The 23,464-nt window shown below is 49.2% G+C and overlaps 1 protein-coding gene across 1 annotated transcript in view; it reads right to left on the reverse strand.

Annotated features, from left to right (window-relative positions):
• Window positions 1-723: 723 nt before the first annotated feature.
• Window positions 724-23,464, reverse strand: part of LOC119104349 (carbohydrate sulfotransferase 3) — a 39,550-nt gene continuing 16,809 nt past the window's right edge. The window contains exons 3-8 of the mRNA XM_037228044.1: window positions 13,567-13,668; window positions 5,646-5,781; window positions 4,333-4,510; window positions 3,919-4,103; window positions 1,659-1,841; window positions 724-1,135 (exon numbers count right to left, since the gene is read on the reverse strand). Of these exons, the coding sequence (XP_037083939.1) occupies window positions 724-1,135; window positions 1,659-1,841; window positions 3,919-4,103; window positions 4,333-4,510; window positions 5,646-5,781; window positions 13,567-13,668 (1,196 nt within the window). The remainder of the gene's footprint in view (window positions 1,136-1,658; window positions 1,842-3,918; window positions 4,104-4,332; window positions 4,511-5,645; window positions 5,782-13,566; window positions 13,669-23,464) is intronic.

Below are 23,464 nucleotides of genomic sequence, written 5' to 3' on the forward strand. Positions count from 1 at the left end.
AAATGGGGCCTTATTATATGTAGCAAATGGTCTCGCTAACTTTGAACGGGGCATCCTGTTCCAGAGAGGGGCCTAGAGGTAGAAGCCGGCCGTAGCCATAGTCGGCCCCGAGCTATGCCTAAAGGTAGTATATAATCCAGAGCGGTATGCTTCCGAATCAGACAGGAGCCCCTGAATCTAGCCGAGGGGTCCTGCTGTCCCAAAACAGGCATCCGAATCTGGAACTGCGGCCATTTGATGCATGCAAGGGGCCTACTGTTCCGGAAATGGGGCCTCTTGAAAATGAAGGGTGCCTTCCAACCCAGAAAAGAGGCCTACTAGTTTGCAACGAGGTCTCTCGAGCCGGCAAAGCAGCCCCCTCAACACGACATTTGGCCGCCTGGTCTGAAGCATTGGCTACCTTATTCACAACAGTGATCTCATGATTCAGAAATGACTCTATTGGTGAAGTAAAGGTTCTTCTGCGGCCGATTCGTTACTCCCGACACTTGCCGACGCCACTACGTTTTGGCAGGCACGCTCGCCTCCGTCCAGGGGATCAAGCCGACATGGCTCTGTTCACGGCATCAAGTCCACCATCTTGCTCCGAGCTCCACTCAGTGCTCATTGCTCCATCTCCATGGCAGCGGCGTGAACTCTGGCTGCAATCTTCCACCATTTATCTCTGACGTCCCACGCCCCATCCGAGGTGCCTGACCCCGACCCCGGCCCCGATATTTGGCATCACTTTCCCCCGCCCCCGCCCTGCATATCGCTGGGGTAGCGTAGCGGGTAGCCAAGGGCCTGCAGCACGGCACCGCATTCCCGCTCGGCGGCGCGCCGGTCGGCGGCGGCCAGCTCGCGCCTCCAGTGCAGCTCGTCGAACTTGGCACTGCGGACTGTGCCGTAATAGAGGTCGACCTGCGGCATGTGCGAACGCACCGCCCGAATCTTCCTGTCCGCGGCGCGTGTGGCGCGGCGCAGTCCGGAATGCGCGGCGCGTCGGCGCGGCGGGTGTTCAGCAGCCGAGCTTCGGTGGTGGCGTCGCGTGGTGTGCTGATGGAGAGGTTCAAGTGTATTCGGCAGCCGCTGGGTGGCGACGCTACGCCGTGCGCGAGTGGCGTTTGCATGCGATGGAGCTGATTCATTACTGTACCTGGCGGCGGAGAAAGCGGATGTCACTACAGGTATGGCCGATGCGCCCGCTTGATTACCTCGTAAGTATTACCTTTATCACACTTATCTGGACGTAAGGGCTGAAGGTCGTGCAGTCCAGAGAGATGTGTGGCGAAAAACGGCGACCGCCGTCGCGAAAGGGACGTGCAACTCCCAGTTTCCCCAGAGTGAATGGACGGATATAAGCATCTTGCTCAAGCTGCAAATAAAACCCTAGCACGTGTTTTGTGTCAATGCAGGGATTTCCTCAAAGCACCCCTGGGCGTGGGGATCTAGTAGTAAAGCACATGCTCAAAGTAAAACCGAGCACAAAACTGTCCATGTCGACCCAGCCACATGTCGCGCATCAAAATGGAGTCAATCCCGAGTCAAAGTAAGTGAGAACATTGAACAGTCAAATCCCTAGCGCTGAACCCAAGTGATGTTATGTTTGTTTACAATATCATAGGTATTCTTAGCGCCATAGATAGGTGAAGCGTGTTTGAAGACTACAAGAATCTTGCCTGTTCCTGTCACTTCCGTTGCCGCCGTTCTCTTCTGGTAGCTTTGTTTTGCCGCCTTTTTCTTCGGTGACGACTCTAGTGTGAGTCTCAACAAACTTGAAGACGTCCCGAGGCAGCGGTACCTTCATGTTGGCGAACAATCGACGGGCTTCCCTCAGGGGATTGGCAGCTACATCCTCATACCTGCAGCCGGGCAGATCGCTCGCTCACGACAGTGCGGCCCGCTCTGCTGGCCTCATAACAGCAGCAGAGGCGACCAAAGTGTCACATCGGAGACAAGACAGACATGGCCCGGTACGCCACATGGCGGGACAGACATGGCCCGGTGCGCCATATGCTAGGAGAGACAGGCCCGGTGCGCCACATGGCGGGACAGACATGGCCCGGTGCGCTACATGGCAGGACAGACATAGACTGGTACCCATATGATAACACTCCGCCCTCCCAGCTTCCACAGGACAGAGACTGTACCTAATCGGCCTGGACGCGGCGGTAGCATGCCAGCCAGCGGGCTCGACTGGTGCCACAGCGCGACGGTACAGTCTCTGACAATGATTCGCAATTCGGGGGTCGAGATTTGCTTCGGGCTGTGTTTGGGTTTTCGTGCTGTCAGGGTAAAAAGCAAGCTAGCCATTTTTCTTTCAAAATGATGTTTTTTTATGAAACCTTGAAGGGATTGGCAAAACCACCAAACAGGAGACAGCCTAATGCATGTTTAAATCTAAAACATATTTTAATGGGGGGGGGGGGGGGGCTAGCGGCGGCCAATAACGACCAGACATGGAGGCATGGTATGATTGGAAGCAGATGTATGATCTATCATTGAAACGAGATCGACATTGATAATTATTGATAAGCTTACGCACTGGTTTAAAGCTGAGAGAATGGCGATATCTACGGATGACTGCAGAATACGTATCCGAAGAAGTGGGAGCTGATGTTCAGGAATTTAACGTAATACCACGAGATGTAACGTATATCCATTGTGTGTGTGTGTGTGTGTGTGTGTGTGTGTGTGTGTGTGTGTGTGTGTGTGTGTGTGTGTGTGTGTGTGTGTGTGTGTGTGTGTGTGTGTGTGTGTGTGTGTGTGTGTGTGTGTTGTGTGTGTGTGTGTGTGTGTGTGTGTGTGTGTGTGTGTGTGTGTGTGTGTGTGTGTGTGTGTGTGTGTGTGTGTCTATATATTATATAACGTGCTTCAAGACTCGCTTGAACTTTTTTCAAGGCCCAATAACTTGCACTCGATTTGTGTGTGGTGAAAGCCACCTGTTTATTGTTTTCTGCCGCAAGCGTGACATTGTATGGGGGTAAAAAGTGAAAATGTTACGTACATATTTATCAGCAAAACATTGGTTACATGTTCACATCGGATAAAACAAGACATCGCTTAAAATAAAAACATTGTTCACATGTCCGCATCGGGAGAGTCCCTATATCCACCCAAACAGGTGAAAAGAAAAAAAATCTTTTTTTTCTTTCTTCAGCTGAAGACTGCCTCATGGCAGCGACGGCCTGAAGAGGCCGGCCTTCACGCAGTGGTTCTCAATGACAACGGGTGGAGGACTCCGTTCTAGAGGTCACGCTTATATATGGCTTCGGGAAGGTCGGAGTCGATCATGGAATCGAAAGAATTGAGTCAAAGTTGAATAGATCTCACACGGAAGCAGGGACTAAACACGGCATTGCTTTGGATCGTCGATGAGGTGCATATGAACACAACTGATTCCAATGTTCATGGTTGTTTATTTATACCCTGGTTCCCTCCAAGGTTGCAGGCGCCCGGTTCACCACCTTCGATGCCTGTCCACGGAGATTGGGCGGCGACGAAAACAAAACACCAGATACAACCCAATTTCATCGTCAACCAACACGTCAAGCGTGATATTTTTACAGTATACAGACGCTATTTTGTTAATCCCTGCAACCGGATCGGCTACACTCACATCCGTTGCGGAATCCAGCAATCTCCCATAGATAAGGCATCGTGTCCGTACGCCGCACGGATGTGCCCGGCGCATGGCTCGCAATCAGTCCGGGGCGGTGCACTTCCTCGTCGCAGCCGACTCGGCGTCTAGTGAGCGCCGGCCAGCTGGACACCGATCTGACGATGCTGAGACGTGAGATTGTGACGTCACGCCATGATCGGGTGTCACCCGTGAGCGCAAGCCAGCTGGACGCTGACCTGACAGTACTGAGACGTGAGCTTGTGACGTCACGCCATGATTGGGTGTCACCCGTGAGCGCAAGCCAGCTGGACACTGACCTGACGATGCTGAGACGTGGACTTGTGACGTCACGCCACAATTGGATGTCTTCCCACATGTCGCCGCAGATATGCTGCGGCACATGTAGTCGCTCGGGCCACTCGTGCCTCTGGCGCAGAAGGGAGTTGAGGATGCCGCGCGGGTCGCGCACCAAGTGCACGATGTACACATTAAGACCCTCCGCCTGTCGGAGAGAGGCAGGCCACGTGACAGATCCGATCACAGAGGTCGTCAGCACGTGGAGGAAAAAGGTGTTGGGGACCGAGGAACAGACTAAAGCGAGAAAGCGTATGATTGTCATGCACAGGCTTTACCACAGATCCCGCACGGTGCATTTTTGTCTAGGATTGCCCGGCGTGGCTTCTCTCGAGTGAATCCGGAGCTCGTGTTACGTCAGTGGCGAGGTCACTGACCTCCAGCAGGGGGAGCAGGTTACGTAGGCGGATGCGAATTATCTTGACGACACGCATCGGCTGCTTCAGGCAGGTAGCGGTCATTTGGTCCAGGGAGGTCTCCGGTGGCAGCATCGGTTTCCTCCAGATGAAGTCGCGGGTGCTCCGCTGGGCGAACATGCGCGGCAGCGACGACAGGCTGAAACAGGCGCCGACATGGCTTCAGAGGACAGGCTGAAACAGGCGCCGACATGGCTTCAGAGGACAGGCTGAAACAGGCGCCGACATGGCGTCAAGGAGCATGCTTAAACGGGCGCCGACGTGATCAGGACACAGTCTGAAACAGGCGTCGGCATGACCTCAGTGGACAGACTGAAACAGGCGTCGGCATGACCTCAGGAGACAGGCTGAAACAGGCGCCGGCATGGCCTTACGAGACAGACTGAGAAACAGGCGTGGGCATAACCTCAGGATACCGACTGAAACAGACGCCGGCATGCCCTCAGGCAACAGACTGAAACGGGCGTCGGCATGACCTCAGTAGACAGACTAAAACAGGCGTCAGCATGAGCCCAGGAGACAGGCTAAAACAGGCGCCGGCATAACTTCAGGACATAGCGTAGCAAACATGGGTGGGGGAGAGGGGGAGGGGGAGCAAGCCACAATCCATCAAATCCAGAGTTCCCAGTCACGCCAGGCTGAATGCTGATGGCTGCGGTGACGCTGGATGAGGCCGGCAGGTGCTGGACCGCGACTCCTAGAAGCACCAGACGGAACGTCCGGCAACCGCACGCACGTCCATTGCTGTGCTCAGCCTTGACTAGTTTGGGCTCAACAACCCAACCAGCACTTCATAGTCATTCAGTGTCGCAACGGCTCTCGTCAGCCGCAGCCGAGCACACCGACACCCTGCGACGTGCCGACACTCGGCGGCTTACCGACACTCGGCGGCTTACCGACACCCGGCGGCCTTCCCGACACCCGGCGACTTTCTGACACCCGGCGGCTTACTGACACCCGGCGGCTTACTGACACCCGGCGGCTTACTGACACCCGGCGGCTTACTGACACCCGACGGCTTACTGACACCCGACGGCTTACTGACACCCGACGGCTTACAGGCACCCGGTGACGCACGACACCCGGCGATTCACCGACACCCGGCGACTCATCGACACCCGGCGGCTTACCGACACCCGGCGACTCACCGACACTCGGCGACTCACCGACACCCGGCAACCCACCGACACCCGGCAAATCACCGACACCCGGCGACTCATCGACACCCGGCGGCTTACCGACACCCGGCGACTCACCGACACCCGGCGACTCACCGACACGTGAGCAGGTTGTAGAGGTCAATGTGGGCCGTTGAATTTGCGGTGTTCATTTCCTGGGACAGCGTGACCTCGTGAAACCAGAAGGGCTCGAACATAAAGGCCGAGCGACTCGGGCTGGACATCATCTCACCTGGGGACAACCATTATCATCATCAGCAGCAGCAGCAGCTTCGGCATCACTATCACCAACATCATCATGATCGTCCCTGGGGCTCGGAGCGGAAGGACCGCAGTCCGATCCGACCCGGCTCTCAGCGAACTATTTCACTTTTCTATACCTTACTCAAGAACAGGTTACCAGGAGTGCCCCTCCCTCTATACCAGCGACGCAATGAGCCGTATGTTGCCATCAGAAAACATAAAATCAAGTCGCGGCACTCCCAGCTAGGAAGAGCAAGAAGCAAACGTTAAGAAGCAGGCGAAGGGGCGGTGCAGAGTCAGTAGGAATCGTATAATGCAACAGGCAAGGGCATATCGTACATGGGAACGCTTAAAGCACTCATAGCCAAAGTCAACAAATGACAGCCCGCTAGAACCACTCAACAAGCTACTACCACTCATTCACGGAGCTTAGTAAGGTTTGTGCAGTCACTCAAGTCGGAAAAGCAATTAACTGGTCATTTTCGTGTTGTGTTTTGAGCTGGATGTCCAGGGAGTCCACCAGCTAAGTGGAGCTTGTTGCTGGGAGAACTCCCGGAGCCAGCGCCATGAATTTGGGTACAAGTTTATCAATATGGCTATATCATAACGTGATTATGGGGCAGCGACGCAAGTTTCGTATGAAGTGAGTTAAATACGTACAGGGCAAAAAATTGCAATATCTTCAAATATGTTGATACGTTAACATGCATTCACGAAATACTGGTGGATGATGTTCTTAATGATGGTTTTTGATTCAGAGATATCAGTTATTCTCGGAAAGATGAAACTATAATATCGTTCCACAGCTTAAGGTCAAGGAAAGATGTTGTAAATAACCCCTAGTTACGATTAGGAAGGGTAATCTAAATGTCCTCCTCGCCTCGTATCCATTTCATTTGATTCGTAGACCTTGTATATTGAATCGAATGATGCATAAACCTGTTAAGTTAGAAGTTTTTGCATCACAATTAACATTTGGGATTTAGCGATGCCTGATGATTTCAAAATTGTGTACCGTTCTAAGATTGGCTCGGAGTATGGAGGGGGTAAGCGTTTTCTATAAAACGCACAGCCCTTTTTTGCGAAAGTATTATCGGATGTAGTTGAGAAGCACAATTAACACCCCAAAGCAAACGACAGTAATTCAACTAAGGAAGAATTAAAGTGTTATAGAGTAGACGTGACGATGATTTATCAATGAAGTACCTAATCCTACTAATTGTTCCAAAAATTATAGTTTATATGCTTGCATCGAAAATAATGTGAGGCTTACATATACGAGACTTGTCAACGAGCACAAGGTATTTTGTTTTTTTCTTCAATAGGTGAATGGTTAATATTTACATTTAGTTGGAGATGCAAGAAAAGGGTAGTTTAATGCTTTGTTAATGTGATTTATACCTTCAGTGAAAGAAAATTGGCACTTCACCAGGAAATCATTGGAAGCAAAGTTCACTGACATTGCTTTCAAGTTTCATAGTGCTTTTATTTTTGAAAACAGTCGCAGCATCATCAGTGTAAGAGACGCAAGTCATGTTACTACTTAAGTTAGGCAAGTCATTTGCGTGTATTTTGAACAGAATTGGGCAACGAAACGATCCTTCGGGGAACATCCGCCGCCACGTTTTTGAATGATGATGGAATAATTCCTTATTTTGACGCACTGAGTTTTGCCACACAAATAAGAAGACAGGTTTATGTTAACAGCATCCGAAGCGTTTTTCAAATATAAATTCAAACCTAGCACACATTCTCCGTTTTCAACACCCTTACATTACTACGCGGCATTGGCCCTTACTGATAGTTTCCTGGAGAAGATGGATTGGCATGTAGGTACTCTTGTTCTTCGGAAATCAGAGCTGATTTTGGTGAATTAAGTGGCATTGGTTTCGATGAAGAATTGGTCTATTATATATATATATATATATATATATATATATATATATACGTTTTTTGAGAATCATGGACATGAGCAGCAGAATGCTGATGGGTGTAAATATTTCTGACCATAGAACGCTAGTGCAGTATTAAAAATTGCTTTGAGTATTACGCTATAACATAACTAGATTTTTTGCATCGATATTGCCAACTCCATCTCCGATATTTTTTACTCGATCGATAACAAAAATTAATTCCTCTTAACTAGTAGGGGGTGGATCCGTTTCATTTTCCACATTTGTCGTGACCTGAAGTGGATAAAATGATGTTTTAGAAATGTTTTCCTGTAGCTTTTGTTCCATTTCAGTGAAGAAACAATTCAATTATTCTACGATACCCTGATCATCAACGAAAATTTTATCATTAGCCTTAATAATCTAAGTTGGATCTGCGTCCCCTTTTGCTTTGAATTTATGAGCGTGTCATACTTTCCATGTTTCCTTGGAGATCCCAGAATGTTTAATAAATTCATCCGTATAGTATTTGTTATTTGCTAGTCTTAGCGATGTAGTGAGGATGTTGCGGTGGGAAGTGTATTTTGTTGTTATTTTGGGGATTGGGGTGCTTCAATTTTTGTTCAAACAGCTCACTCTTATGTGAAATTAGTAGGAGAAGAGCAGGTGACACCCATGGTTTGTATGGACTGACGTTTTTCAGCAATATGCCTTGAATGAGAGAAGGGGTGATTTTCGCCTTGCAAACACAAACAGTTTGATTTGCGACAGCATCAGGTCCGGGTTCATCTTCAGTGCTAACAAGATGATCAAGAAGACTTTTTTGAAACCTTCCAGCCTTCTGTAATCAAATGTACAAGTATGTGCTTTAACATCAGGAGTGTGTGTGTGTGTGTGTGTGTGTGTGTGTGTGTGTGTGTGTGTGTGTGTGTGTGTGTGTGTGTTGTGTGTGTGTGTGTGTGTTTGTGGTTGTGTGGTGTGTGTGTGGTGTGTTGTTGTGTGTGGCAAACTTCACGTTGAACGACTTCATCCCGTCCGGGCCACTGCTGGCCCGGCACCTCCTCTCAGAACCGGTCCACCCAGAACTATCCATCCCAAAATAATAAACTTGAGGGGGGGGGGTGATAGAAGCCGTCCGTGCACGCGCCTGGGGGTAATTCGCGCGTCTCCGGGTTGTGCTTGCGCGTAACGTCCATCAGATACACGCACACGTCTCCTGCACGTCCCCATGTGAAGGCTAGCGTCACGTGCATCATCCTTATCATATATATATATATATATATATATATATATATATATATATATATATATATATATATATATATATATATATATATATATATATATATATATATATATATATATATACATATATACATATACACATGTATATACATATATATATATACATATATACATATACACACACACATATATATATACATATATACATATACACACACACACATATATATATATATATATATAAATGTATATATATTTACGTTTCTTACACGTCCCATGTGAAGGCCAGCGTCATGTCCATCAGATTAGACGCACACGTCTCTTACATGCTCACGTGTGAAGGCCATCGTCGCGTTGGTCGAACGCATCCATACGCGCTTTTTGGAGCCTACCTGGTCAAAAATCATTCTCATTAACCATCTTGATATCATCCTTTTGAAATAATGCATACACTTGTCAGCGGACGGCTGGTAAATGTGACAAATTTATAACTCCACAGGAAATAAATAACCTGTGCGGGGATCGATGAGTGCTTTACTGGCTTACTTTCCGGAAAAGTGTGAGAGTTTTGAGCATGTCATCCAAAACTCGGCATTCATCGGCCATTCTATTGTCTCAAGCATTGAATCATTCCATGACAGCCTTATCGAACAGCATGAGCGGTGTGAATAACCTGAGTTAATGGGAGTGTTCGTTTGTTTTCAATGAGCATTAAATTACATCCTGACATAACTGAGCATAACGCTGGAAGTCAATGGGCACCAGATGCTGTATTGAAAGCGGTTATATGTGCCCGCGATTACTTCAGGAAATGGAAACCGTTGCAACTAAACAAAGCACCACTGATTCAGTCACTCAGTATTCGCTCGTGCCTTGGATGTGGTTTAACTTTTTACCACGTACGGCCTAGAAAAAGTGACAGGCAATATCCTTGATGAAATACTTATGATCTGTTAACTTCTGAAAGTTAAAGTGCCATGTCACTGTTTTGTAAGACGATTGACACTAAAATAAACGCTGAAGCAAGTTGGATATTGCTATGAGCTGCGTACAGCTCGTAAAAAGATAGATTATCGCATTCCTTGCCATGTCTCATACCTGACTGCATCATAAACGAGGCAACGGATCCATTCCAATCTAGCTATTGAATGATGATAATCAGGATTTCAGGTACAGACTAACCTGAAGCATGATGCCATCCGCAAACTCCTCACAAGATACCAATACACTCTTAGGGGCTCACAAACCACGGGCATATTTTGAAATGAATAGCGCGCCTCGCGTCAATGAGCTCTGGGGCTTCTGATCATGCACTTCATGTCTGCTCCTTGTCCGGACCACCTCTTTGACGTCCCGCATCTCCAGATCACCCATGCTGCCTTTAGTAGGGCTGCTGAAGTAAGGAGGTGCCTCTATACAACCATCCAAAACACCCAGCGTCGGTCAGACAACCTGTGTAGTGTAGGACGAACGCGGCGGCAATAGATGCACAACAGCCGTTGCCATTAGATGATGTCAAAAGCTGAGCGGGCCAGATGTCAGATTCTTCAGGCAAAATATTGGACCATTTGAAGCAGTGAACCTGCCATTGCAGTGAGCACACATTCAAACGTCTGCCTCCCATGAACGTTTCACGGATTGACGTCAACTGACGTCGCATAGGTGTAATAATTCATAAAAACAGGCTTTTAAACTGGCAAGTCGGAGCAATCGCACCATAGAAGATTGATGAATTGGTAACGTTGTACGTTTCTGGCAATGGTGACCAACGTTTTGAGTGAAATGTAATGTTTGGAATTGGCGAGGGGTGAGGGCGTACGCAAAACTTGAGCTTCCGCTCCCCTACCTTTGTGAAGAAAGTGGACCAAACCACGGGAGAAACTCGTTTGTTAGCGCATCTTGGGGCGGAAAGTTACAACTTTTCCAGTGCTTAGCCTTCCCCCTACTCATTTTGCGCAACCACGCCCCTGCCTTACGTTTGTAAAATATAGGACAGTAGTATAAGCCTTTTTGTTCGGAGAAAACCAATGAGAATGGAGATATAGCTGGGCTGATTTTTCAGCAACATGCCTTTATCGAAACCATAGCAGAAGTGAATTTACTTTTATTGTTTCGATAAAGGCATGTTGCCGAAATATCAACCCAACTATATCTCTATTCTCCTGGTTTTTCTCCGAGGAATAAGGCTAATACTGCTGTTTTATCTATGTGATTAATGTTCGTTGCCAATGCACTGAACAACTTACGTTAGTAATGCTTAAATCTCACTTGATCTGCTGGCCTCCAAAATGCCCCTAGAACCTAAATAAGTATTCTAAGCAATAAGCAGCATGCCCATTCAAGGTCAGTGACCCTGTTTCATGTTTAGAAGGTCATAGTGATCAAAATCACACAAAACTGGTTTGCGTTTAGCATTTGAATAAGTGACAAAGATTATGCTAGGCGGTTGTTCCGAAATGCAAAATGTTGACCTGGGTCATTTAGGTCAGTGACCTGTTATGACCTTAAATAACTCCACGGAACGTGCATAATGCGGTTCCTGTTATCAATAAATTGTAAATGAACATCTGAAATCACGCCATATTGGTCTGACCTTCATACCTGATTCTAGGTCAATGAAACTTGCTGATTCAATTATTGTGATGCCTAAGAAAGTGCCTCAGAGATGTATAGCTTGGTCTAGCACTCCGTTGTTGCGCCAGACTGAACGATTGCTTGGAAATTAACTCCGCTGAATCCATGGCCTAACTTTGGCCTGCCGTAGATAAGTGAACTTAACAGGTACATCTACATCTCTGATACTAAACGATCCACTATTCAGTTGTCTATAGCTATGTATAATTTGGCGCGGCTACGCGGCGCCATTCGGAAACCATTCTCAAAAACCTTCGGGGTTTTCCCCACCGAAAACCCCCGCCCAAACGCGTGTTAATGCCTGGCGCACCATGAGCAAGATCATTCTGAGATGCGAGTATCAACTGCAGCGGGTGTTGATCCACGCTCTCTTGCGGGTGTCATGATGTCATCTGTTACGCCTGCTGAGATAGAATTGACGCATTGTAAATATCCCCAAAATAGCGGTTTCCAGGACGGTTAGCCGAAAAAAGGGCTGTTTCATGCCTCGCGCACGAAGGCGCGTGACTGCCTGCATTCGTCGACCAGCACTTTTGCCGACACGGCTGTCCATTTTCTGATCTACCAATGTCTGTTGCTTTGTGTAGTTCTGTGCTGCAGCGTCCTGTCGTCTGTTTCTGGTTCGTGAAAAGTGCTTGCACTTGTAATCAGTAAATGAATGACATAAAATTCCAAAAAACGTGACAGCCCAGCATGGCGCAAGTTCAACATCAGATTGTTATCAGTATGATTTGACATCAGCTGACGTTGCGCAAGTTGTGAAGTTTTTTTGCGATGAACGTTAGGCATACAGATAAAGCAGTACTTATAGCCCTATTCCCCGCAAAATAATCAGAAGAATGGAGGGATAGATGTATTGATCTATCGGCTACGTGGCTTTATCAAAACAAATATCAGTAGCACTGGTATAGTCCTGCTGATAGTTGTTTCGAGAGAAGTATGACGCCGAAATGTCAATGCATCAATTTCTCCATTCTCCTGGTTATTACACGAGGAATGAGGCCAATAGCACTGCTTGATCTCTCAGCTGACACTCCACATAAATACGGCCACTTAACCACGTAACCATATATATATATATATATATATATATATATATATATATATATATATATATATATATATATATATATATATATGATAGCTATTGCATGCCATTTGTCAGAGATAAAACAGAAAGTACAAAACAACAGAAAGTCATTAGGGATAGAAGCAAACGAACCCAGGCATGTGCAAACAGTATGGGACAACTTTATTGCACAAAGAACGACCTGGCAGGTTTGACGAATCGAGTCCTCTCACATCCCTGTTTAGGTAAGGCTACTCGCCTTGCCGCCTCCTTCATTACACTTGCAGGGTGACTGTAACACTGCATTTTAGCAGCTGATTATGGATGCCAGCTTTACTTCAGTCAGTCGCAGTCCGCCATCTCCCATGTTACAAAGAGCGGCGACGTGTATAGACGCAGAGTAGTTGCAATCACTTGCTTCACAACTTGTCTAGATGGTAGTAAACATCCTATATTACTCTGGATTGTCCTTTAAGACAAAAACTACTTTCTTATTATTACCAAGGAAGCCTTTATGAAAATTTTGAGGCATGCTATTGGTACTCGCTCACAAATTTCTCTAATTTGCTCGCTCTAAAGTCATGCGTAAAAAGAGGCAGATTTAGGTAAGGCCAACGAATGACCACGTAATTTTTAGAGCTGGTTTATATGGTGCCGGAATATGCGTTACGTGGTGAGAAGGTTTTGATCCAAACCAGCCCAGAAAGATGCAACCAAGCGCCTACCGACCAAGAAAGACGAGAAATAGCGTTGACGCTCACAGGCCTCTGTGGCCGTTAGGGCTTAACAACGTGTTTAATTTGCTGAGATTATATAGCGTTGCCTGTCTCTCATCCTGGGAGGAGAGGTGAGCAGTGCAGCAATCAAACCTGGTGCCTCTGTTCCCCAGACGCCCAGCCTAACCACCGCACTGCCTGCACCACCAACCACAAACCTAGGAAGCTAGAGCCGCTGCGTGGCGAGGATGCCGTGATGATAAGAAGCACCGGCTTCGACGGGTCATCCAACGTGTTCACCGGTGCGGAATTGAGGTTCACTGAGGGCAGAGAGAAAGTGCAGGTGTCAACCTCAATCCCAGGGGCGTGTTTTTGTTCCAATACATATGTGCAGCCTGACAGGGGGGTGCAACACCTCCTGAAGGGCCTGGCAGCCTGACAGGGGGGTGCAACACCTCCTGAAGGGCCTGGCAGCCTGACAGGGGGGTGCAACACCTCCTGAAGGGCCTGGCTCAAATTGTTGACTTGGACCCCAGATGTTGGTTTGGGCCCCCTCATATCATTATGAAAATGTTATGAAATTGAGGAAAGCGAATCAACTATTCAAAAACCAATCTGACTTTTGGGGCAGGTATCGTCTAATGATTTTGATTCTCAATTTCTCAAACAAGGGACCTCGGATAAATAAGACAGTAGTAATAGCGTTATTCCTGGGAGACAAAAAAAAAACAGGAGAATGGAGATATAGTTGGGTTGATATTTCGAGACCATGCCTTTATCGAAACGATAGTAGAAGTGAAGTTAAAAATGCCTGCCGATTTCCTACTAGATTTTTCAGTTTTTTTTTCAACAGCAAACAACAGTTTTTACAGAACACCAACATTCAGGGATTAAACAAAAAGCGATTGCCAGCCATTACCACGATACTGTGCCTATCTGAGAATTAGAATGCGTGAACATACGTGTACATGTAAACGAATTCAAGCAAACAGGCATCACGCATAACGCTTCGTTAAAACATGTAAGCGAGTTGAAGTAAACAGGCATCACATGTTGCGCATCAATTATACATGCAAGCGATTTCAATTGAATAGACATCGCATATCACGCGACAGGCATCACTCACACATGTCAACGACTTTAAGCTAGCACACATCACACATAAAGGCACATATCGCCTTCGCATAATCGGCCGTGACGAGCCCTGTGTGTTGAGATTTGGTCGCCGACTTTTTTAAGAATACGTTCTCTTCATTTCCTGTCTGTGTGGTCCAGGGCTCTGTAGGTGACTTTGACCTCTAGAAGTGGCATAGAGCCTATTTTTCTGACAAAACCATCGAATAGTTGACACCTAGACACGGTAAAGCGCCTGTGTATGCGTAAACAGGGTGTCCAAAGAATACCAACCTGCAGTGCCCATTAGACCTGGTATATGTGCGTGCGGTGGTGGCAGAGAAAAAACTTCGTGTCTTTTAGAGAAAATTCTTAGCCAACTCTTGAGGTTTGTTCCCACTAATCTGTGGGACACAACAGACTTTTAAAAAAAGGTTTTACTAATTCGCAGGCAGAAGGATAACCAGAGGGCAACATTTTCTTCAGTGTAAATGTTGTCATTTTATATGGTAATATACCATTCAATGAGGCTGTCACTGCCGTGAAAGCCATGAAGGACAAACATTCCAATGAAATTGATGTTTTCGGTTTATCAAAAGAACATATCTGCGGCCTTTTGGAACAGTGTCTCCATTATGTTTTCTCGTTCGCAGATTAACTCTACCGACAAAATTGAGAAAAGCAATGCGTAACCCACGCGCTCCTCTGGAGATAATATTTCTAGACCAAACTGAAACGAAGGTACTGGCAGCAAGCCCATTAAAACCAACTTTTTTAGCTAGATGCATTGATTATTACGCGGGGGTATGGACGCACGGACAGCGTGCCCTAGAAAAAAAATTAGAGTTCCTAAACAACCAGCATCCAAATCTAGCTTTTACGCTGGAGCATGCAGGGGGCAGAAATGGGTCCCCTGCTTGGATACGCTAGTGACGGTGGAAAGGAGGGACAGCCGCACAACGTTAGAAACGGAACTCTTTGTCAGGCCCACCAACTCTGGTATAATTCTGCACGGCGAATCTAGGCATCCCACGCCCACTAGGCACAACACACTTCGCAACATGCTCCATAGGGCTCTAAGCAACTCATCAAATAGTGAAAATAAACGAAAAGCATAAACGAGATTTGGGCTTTGCAGTGGGGCAATGGCTATTTTCCGCAACTTTAAGGTAGAATGTTGGAAGAAGTAAAACAAAGTCAAAAGCGCGCGGGGATGGGTGGCAGGAGGCGGGAACACGTCCTATCGGAAGACAGATTCTTAACCCTACCTTTTATAGCATATTATATTATATCATGTTATATTATATAGCATATTATATACCCTACCTTAAACAAAGCATTTGCTTTGGAAAATTAAACACATAAGCAAACAAAAAAAAGCACAAAAACAAACGCATTGCTAAAAAATCGAAACTGCGCGTATGCATAACTTGTAAGAGCGACAGTAAGCTAAAAAAGTATCTGGTAAAATCTCCCATCTGAAAGCCTAAGTGCTCGGGTGACAGTAGATGTCATATATGCAGTTCTGGGTTTCAAGAGCTTTGCACGCAAAAAAAAACGTGGTTTACGAAACCAAATGTAGGCTATGTGAAAAACATGGAAGGGACGTAGTTTATGTTGGGGAGTCCATGCGCTCTGTTCGTTTGAGATATAATGAACACCTGCGAAACGCTAAAAACAAAACACGGAATACCTATTTCGGTGACCATTTTTGGGGCAAAACACGCTCAGGCTGAAATCGAGGAAGGTATGAACCCTATCCCCCTGTTAGAGCCTAAAGTCATCTACAGAGCACAGGACCACCCGAACAGGAAATTAAGTGAACCTATTCTTATCAAAAGTCGACGACCAAATCTTAACATACAGGGCTCATCATGGCCGATTATGCGAACGTGATATGTTCCTTTATGTGTAATGTGTGCTAGCTTAAAATCGTTCACATGTGTGAGTGATGCCTGACGCGTGATTTGCGACGTCTGTTCAATTTGAACCGCTTGCATATATAATAAATGCGCGATGTGGGATACCTGTTTACTTCAACTCGCTTGCATGTTTGAATGAAGCGTGATGCGTGATGCCTTTTTGCTTGAATTCGTGTGCCTGGACACGTATGTTCGCGCATTCTAATTTTTAGATAGGCACTGTATCGTGGTAATGGCTGGCGGTTGCTCTATGCTTAATTCCCTGAATGTTGGTGTCCTGTAAAATCTGTGGCCTGCTGTTTCAAAAAAAAATAACTGAAAATTCCAGTAGGATCATTGGCGGGAAATTTAACGGCAGGTTGCCAAAATCTCAACCCACCTATATCTCCATTCTCCTGGTTGCTCTCCTGAAATAAGGTGATTGCTACTGTCTTATCTAGGTGAATAATGTTCCTCGCTAATGCACTGAACAACTTACGTGACTTCGGATAACTGTTATAGCGTTTAGCAGCATGACGTTGACTTCATCTGTTCAGGAACACAGGTTTGGCGGGTGGTTAGGCTTGCCTGACCTTGCTTTGACGCCGCTATCACGTGCAAAGCCTGTTCTGTTGCTGGGTCATGGAGTACGTAGAAAACCCCAGCGCCAACTAGGACGCTAGTCGTGACCTCCTCCACAGGCCATTAGCTGGCGGATGCCTGGCCACGTGGCGCGCGGATAGTTGGTGGAGAGTTCTGTTCAGCTCCCACTACAAGTCAGGGCCCTCACGAGCACCGGTGGCGAGTTCACCACGGTCTGTCGACTCTCGCACACCTGCCTCACTGCACTCATGATGGACACCCTAAATGTCTGCAGGATTCCAAACAGCTGGCCGATGATGTGTCCATTGTTTCACTTGCCTTTAGCAGTTGTCAAACGAGACCACGCCATGTGTGGTTCGAATCTGTGTGTGATATGTGTATGTGAGGCTGGAGGTGCATCTGGTACGAGCCTGCCGCGGTCGGCCGCCGCCTGACCCTGGGTCAGCAGGCGTCCGCCCGTAGCCGGCGGCGGTGGGTCATGTGACCGGGCGGCGAGGTCAGCTCGGAGCGGGGCGTGCGGGAGGATCGGGGCGGCCGTAGATGGGGATTGTGGTGATCCGCAACGCGCCACAAATACAAGATGAAAAAATGCAGGCTTTAATTATAGGCTGAATATGGGTATGGGTTTCTTATAACATTTATCATACGATTATTATTTTTATAGTCTAATATCATACAATATAAATATATAAATAAATATCATTTTAATGTTTATCAACAAAAAGTGTACTCTCCTAGAGGTTGGAGCACGCCTTTTGCGCTGAAACGCGGAGCCGAGTACACGAGATATTCGGCGTCAGCATCCGCCTTCAGCCCTACAAAACCGCTTCATGATCAGATACGCCTGCCAGCTTAAGCGAATGCATATGCTGGCACCGATTTCTCTCAACGGGATCACATCAGAGTACAATGTCGTACAACGTCGTACGTCCCTGTGGTGTGCGCCCTCCTTGCCAGGGCTTCAGGCAGGCGACACCACACAGCCTCAGTAGCTGTCTGCGTTGTAAAACCCCAGGGACGAAATATGCGTCACCTTTGGCAAGAAAACATCACGCGCAATGGAGGCTCCGGTAAACCGCGTGGAGCTGGGTGTCCTGGCATCGATCTAAGAGGATCTGAGTTAATCAAAGGAATCAAAGCTGCTAGATTACGGCGTTCTATCGAGCGTCGATAATGCATGTCCACAAATAAGGCCGCTATAAGTCGCAATAACGAGAAAATCATCCATTTTTCATACGCTCATCCGGAAAGACCTAAGCTGTGGGCTGGGCCGTGGATAAATGGGACATTGGATGCCGTGTCCACTGATCATATCACCATATTAGACCAGACAGACGGCCACCATATTAAACCAGACATGCAACGAAGGCCGACCACGCCGCGGCTGCCTGCGCTGCCGGCTCCACAAAGAAACTCAAACTAGACGCGACCGAATTTCAGGCCGCCACGCGCCAGCCCCGACGGGACCGGTGTGTCCTGCGTTGGCTTTGATTCAAAAGGCGCTTGGGACCCGAGGAATCCGGAGGCAGCTCTGTGACGGTGAAACCGTTACTATGGAGAAAGTGACTAGGGGGTTCGCCACGATTCGCTCGCCTTCCCAGTATGGTTGACCGGGAAACGAACCGTGCCACTTTATGGCGTCACTCGCAGTCCATATAATCGATGTATGTTTATTTGTATTTGTATTTGTATTTGACATCAGCTGACACTACACATACGTGAGTGGCTTTTGCGGGTCATTAGTCTGAGAGAGAAAACAGCACGTCAAAGAAACAACGTAAAGTGAGAAGGAAAAAAATACCTAACCGCATGCACGCATAAACAGCATGAGACAACCCTATCGCACAGAAAAGGGCCTGGCAGCGTGCTTGAAACTTGTTGAATTCGGTCGTTGAGCATCCACAGGCAACTCATTAATGACCGCCCGGTATGCAAAAGGCCGTTGCCGTGCCGTCGTGCACGCTGCCGGGGGGGGGGGGGGGGGGAGGAGCGCAGGTTGTAGTCCGTGTGGGTAGTTCGGTCGCTGGTCCGCGCGTCAGGGTATGTTTGAAGTAAACAGGCAAGATCCCCAGAGTCACCTCGCTCACAAGCTTTGCGCGCAGCGATAACAGTTTGTACGTCACGCATTCGGCGAGGGCTGGGAAAGTGCAGGTCATCCCGTGTGGGAGACCGGTTGTCTTACTTTCGTAGACCAGTAATTGCCCTGGTAGCGACGTGAACTACTTTAGACAATCTGGCCTTGATAGCAGCTGATCCCAGGTCATAACCGAAATGCAGTGTGTCGCGCGCGAGACGACTAGACCCTGCACTATGGGTCAGCAGCACTCGTTGCGAGAGCAAATGCTCCAGGAGGTGGCGACAGATCAGAAAGCCGATACGTTTTTTACGACACCACTGACGTGTGCGTCGCAGCTGAGATGGCGGTCAGATAGTACCCCAGGCGGTCAGATAGATAGTATAAGGTTTTTACGGTCGGGCTCTCCCGAACGGTCTCCCACCGACCCGTACGCTAACAGGGGAAAGTTCGCGGGTGTGCCAATGAGAAGGAATTCGGTTTTGGATCCGGTGGGCTTGAGACCGTGGACATGGGACCGCGATGTTAGGGAGGACAGGGTGATTTCCATGCGTTGGATGAGGGAAGAGATGCTGCTTTTAGCATCGGATGTGGGGATTTGGGTGTCGGCAGCGTACTGGGCCACATGAGCATCCGGCGCGTGCAGGCCGAGGTCGTTGGCGAAGATTGTGAATAAGAGAGGACCAAGGGCTGATCCCTGGAAGACTCCCATGGTAGTGGGGAGGGGCCTGGAGATCACTCTGTCACCAAAAGAAGAAGAGATGCAGACTGATTAGGGGAATGATCAGAGAGATGGACCAAGAACCAAGCCGGATCAATGTCGTGGAGCTGGATCGTGGAAAGTAGTTGAACATAAGGAATGACGTCGAACCATTTGCTGAGATCCAAGAGGCAGAGGAGTGGAAGATGACCACGATCCATGTTGAAAAGATTCGGTTGGTCACGATGAGCAGAGCAGCCTCAGTGGGATGGCGGGGACGAAAACCATGTTGGGAAGAGGACAAGATGATTGTCGAGCACGAAGGTGAACACTTGGCGCCGCACCGCACGCCTGACAATCTTGGCCCTGAGAGGAACGATAGAGATGGAACAGTGACTGGAGACTAGGGCTGGATCGCCGGATTTGAAAATAGGATGAGCCAGGGAGTGCGTCTAGGAATCGTAAAAATAGCAGAAGGGGATGCAGGTGTTGATATTATGGAGAGGGATAGGGTCAATGACGTCAAAACAGAGGAGTAGGACACGAACACGAACGCTATCAGATCCATACGCCCCGGACCGCTTCATGCAGAACATGGCCTCGTGCAGCCCGCCAAAGGTCGTGCCAGTCACCTGGGTACCGCAAGCGCCCACCCTGGGCGGGCGACATGGGGCCTCAGGTGGTTGAGACCTGCCAAGTTGGCTGCAACACGGGGGTCAGTATTGACAAAATAATCCTTCATCTCTTCCGGAGTTGCGGCTGGGAGGTTGCGAAGCACTGCTCTTTTCCCCCGCTAGCAGTGGGCGAATAATGCGGTATAGAGAACTGCTCCCACACTCACGCAGCCTCTCCGCATTATCGGCCCGGCAGTCACGCCTGGTCGCCAACTCCACCCTCCGGACCGGTTCGCGGAAAGCCGGCGATCTCCCCTCGCGACACCGAATGCCCTCCGCTGTGTCATTAGGTCAAGGGTCACCGTGGCGACAGCTGGTGCGCTTGGATTCCATTCCTCAATGGCATTAGTGTGATCGGAGCGGTGGTCCGGTCAGACAACGGTAATCGATCCATCTACCTGTCTGCTGACCCTGACGCCGCACCCGGCCAACCCAGGTGAGCTCACCCTGGGACGCGCCAGCGCCGGAGGTCAAACTACCGCGGCCGCAGGGGTGGTGTCAGGTGGAGCCGGCACGGTGATGTCAACTCTTAGGATCTGCTGATGGACAATTAAACGTACAGTCAATCAAGCCAAAAATAGCTTATCTATGTAAGCATCTATCCGATGTGTACCAAAGTTGTTAGCCATGACTGACATATCGCTCACCACAAGCGTCCCAGCTCGTGTACTGGAACAGACGGATACAACATGCACAGAGCGGATCACTCTAAGGTCAGCAAGCTGACAAGGGGTCATGGTGGCGTGGCGATCCTGGCACGGGACGCTATGACGTGGAAACAGAAACGTTGCCGACGCCCTCAACGGTGACCAACGCTGCATCGAACCTGGAGGCAGTGTGGTGCCTCGTCCGAACAGACTAACACAAACGTCTAGTGGTCGCGTCTACCTACCGGCATCCTACCAACACCAGTCAGCAACTGACAGCCGACTTCGATGACCTCGAGCGGCAGCTGCAGCACATGTTCGCAACGTACCTAGATACAACACTGATAACCGCCAGAGACTTGAACGTCTGTGTGCTGAGGAGACTATCCGTGACCACGGCAGGCTGTTCCCGTGATGGGCTTCGTCAGCTGGCTCCGACGTAAGGCCCACAGGTCTGCAATGCTGCCATCACGACCTACTGACCAGCCGCCACTCTGCTTGACTTGATCATCACCAGCAGACAGCAGCTCGCGGCGAGGAGCGGTGTGACGCGGCGCCATTACGGCGGGCGGCATGATTTTTATCGTGCGCTGCTGCAACAGAGCGGTCCGTCATCCCAGCGCTGCGGAGCCGACCAGTCACGCTGTCTCAACCGAGAAGACGTCAACAGCTTTAACGAGACGCCTGCTAGCACGGACTGGACCCCTGTTCTTGCTGTTGGCAACCGGACAGAGAAATCGGACGCATTCCCACCAATTTTCATCTCTCTTCTGGACGGGGTGGCTCCCGTGAGCCGCGGTCTGCGCCCGGCATCTTGCCGCTGTCCGGGAAAACCCGCCAGCTGCTAGCCGGCCGGCGTGCAGCGATGGCGGCCGGGCCGACTGAGCGGGCCCTCTACCGTTAGCTGAATCGAGGCAGCCGCGCTGCGATACGTCGGACAGCCGTGAACGCCTTCAGCGTAAGCTCAACGAAGCTGGCCCCAGCCGTACGTGGCAGTTACTGCGGTCTATCATCGGAACCAAGACGAAAGGACGAGCCACCGCATCATACATCACAGCTGATGCCAGCGACTCTTTATTTCGTAAGTGTAGGACATAACATAGGCGCTAGCGTGCCACCGCAGTGACGGGACGTGCCTTTCAGGCTCCCTCGTGTGCCTGGATGCGCCATGCGAGTGGACCCGGTAATTTACTATGATTTATGCCTAACAGCAGGATCTATGAAGCCATCCAAGTCAACCGGAACCGATGGAGTGAATGCATCTATGTTGCAACAATTTTTCGCGGGCCTTTGCTACGTGTTGCTACGTGTTGCTACGTGTTGCTACGTGGACGTTGTTGTGGGGAGGGAGGGGGGTTCTGCGGTGGTGTTCGCATGCTGCGCTGCTACCGGGCTGCCGCTGGATGGTTGTGCGCCGCCGGCTGCTGCCGTCACGCCTAAACAAAGAGAGAATTTGTGATGACAAGCTCATTGGTCAGCATACGAGCCAGAAGATGTTACTGTACGACTCGACACCCTATGACTCCGGTACACCCGTTATCAACACACACTCATGTGGGCCGCAGAGCTAGGAAAAAGCGGGTGACTGGGGCATTGGTGAGATGGTACGCCCGGCCAGGCACCATCAACGGCTCTCTTCAAGCACATGGCTGTGCACCATTAACCGTGGTACACCACCTCCACCTTTTTAGCTTATGGTAGTATTCAAACGGGGCAAAAACGGAGCCGGGTGCGCTGATAATACGCCCAACTGGCAAGGATCCCACGCAACTGGCCGATCACATAGGCAAGTGCCCGCTGGATAACAACCCTGGGAACCTCCCTCGGCCTTAACTCATCCACACGGACTCCATGCATTCAGCGCCCCACCACACTCACTCCAAGAATGCACATACTCTGGTGGCGCCCACGTCATCCCACTCATTCCTGGCTCGCACACGGATCCCCCCCCCCCCTCCCCCATTTAGTCCGCCGCCTTGACATTGTAATTAACTCGTCTGTGTAAGTCCTAGTTAAGCTAACTTATGTTCCTGTAGCACGTTTCAAACATTCCATAAAGCCATACTTAAGCTCTGTTTAAAATATATCATGCTAATTTCTCAGTTCGGCTCCGACGCGGCTGCTGGGCCGACATCGGGTGCCCGAAGCTGGATGACGACTCGTTCCCCCGCCTGACCCTCAGGGTGACAGCTCCTTGTTCGGACGACGCTTCCCGCGCTCCGTCCACGGTGGGCGGCCAATCATTCACTCGGCCACGTCCGCCGCTTGCAGCTTTCCGCTGCCGCGCTCGCGCCTCAGGCACTGCCTCGCCCAGCACAGGGACGTCACGTCCGGCGCTCATGCGGCCTCGCATCCCGCCTGCCGGAGCGAGCTGTGCAAGGCATCGTCCCACGGCGCGTCCCTC

Source organism: Pollicipes pollicipes, unplaced genomic scaffold (assembly GCF_011947565.3).
Source record: "Pollicipes pollicipes isolate AB1234 unplaced genomic scaffold, Ppol_2.1 Scaffold_6052;HRSCAF=7182_pilon_pilon_pilon, whole genome shotgun sequence".
Lineage (NCBI taxonomy): Eukaryota > Metazoa > Arthropoda > Thecostraca > Pollicipedomorpha > Pollicipedidae > Pollicipes > Pollicipes pollicipes.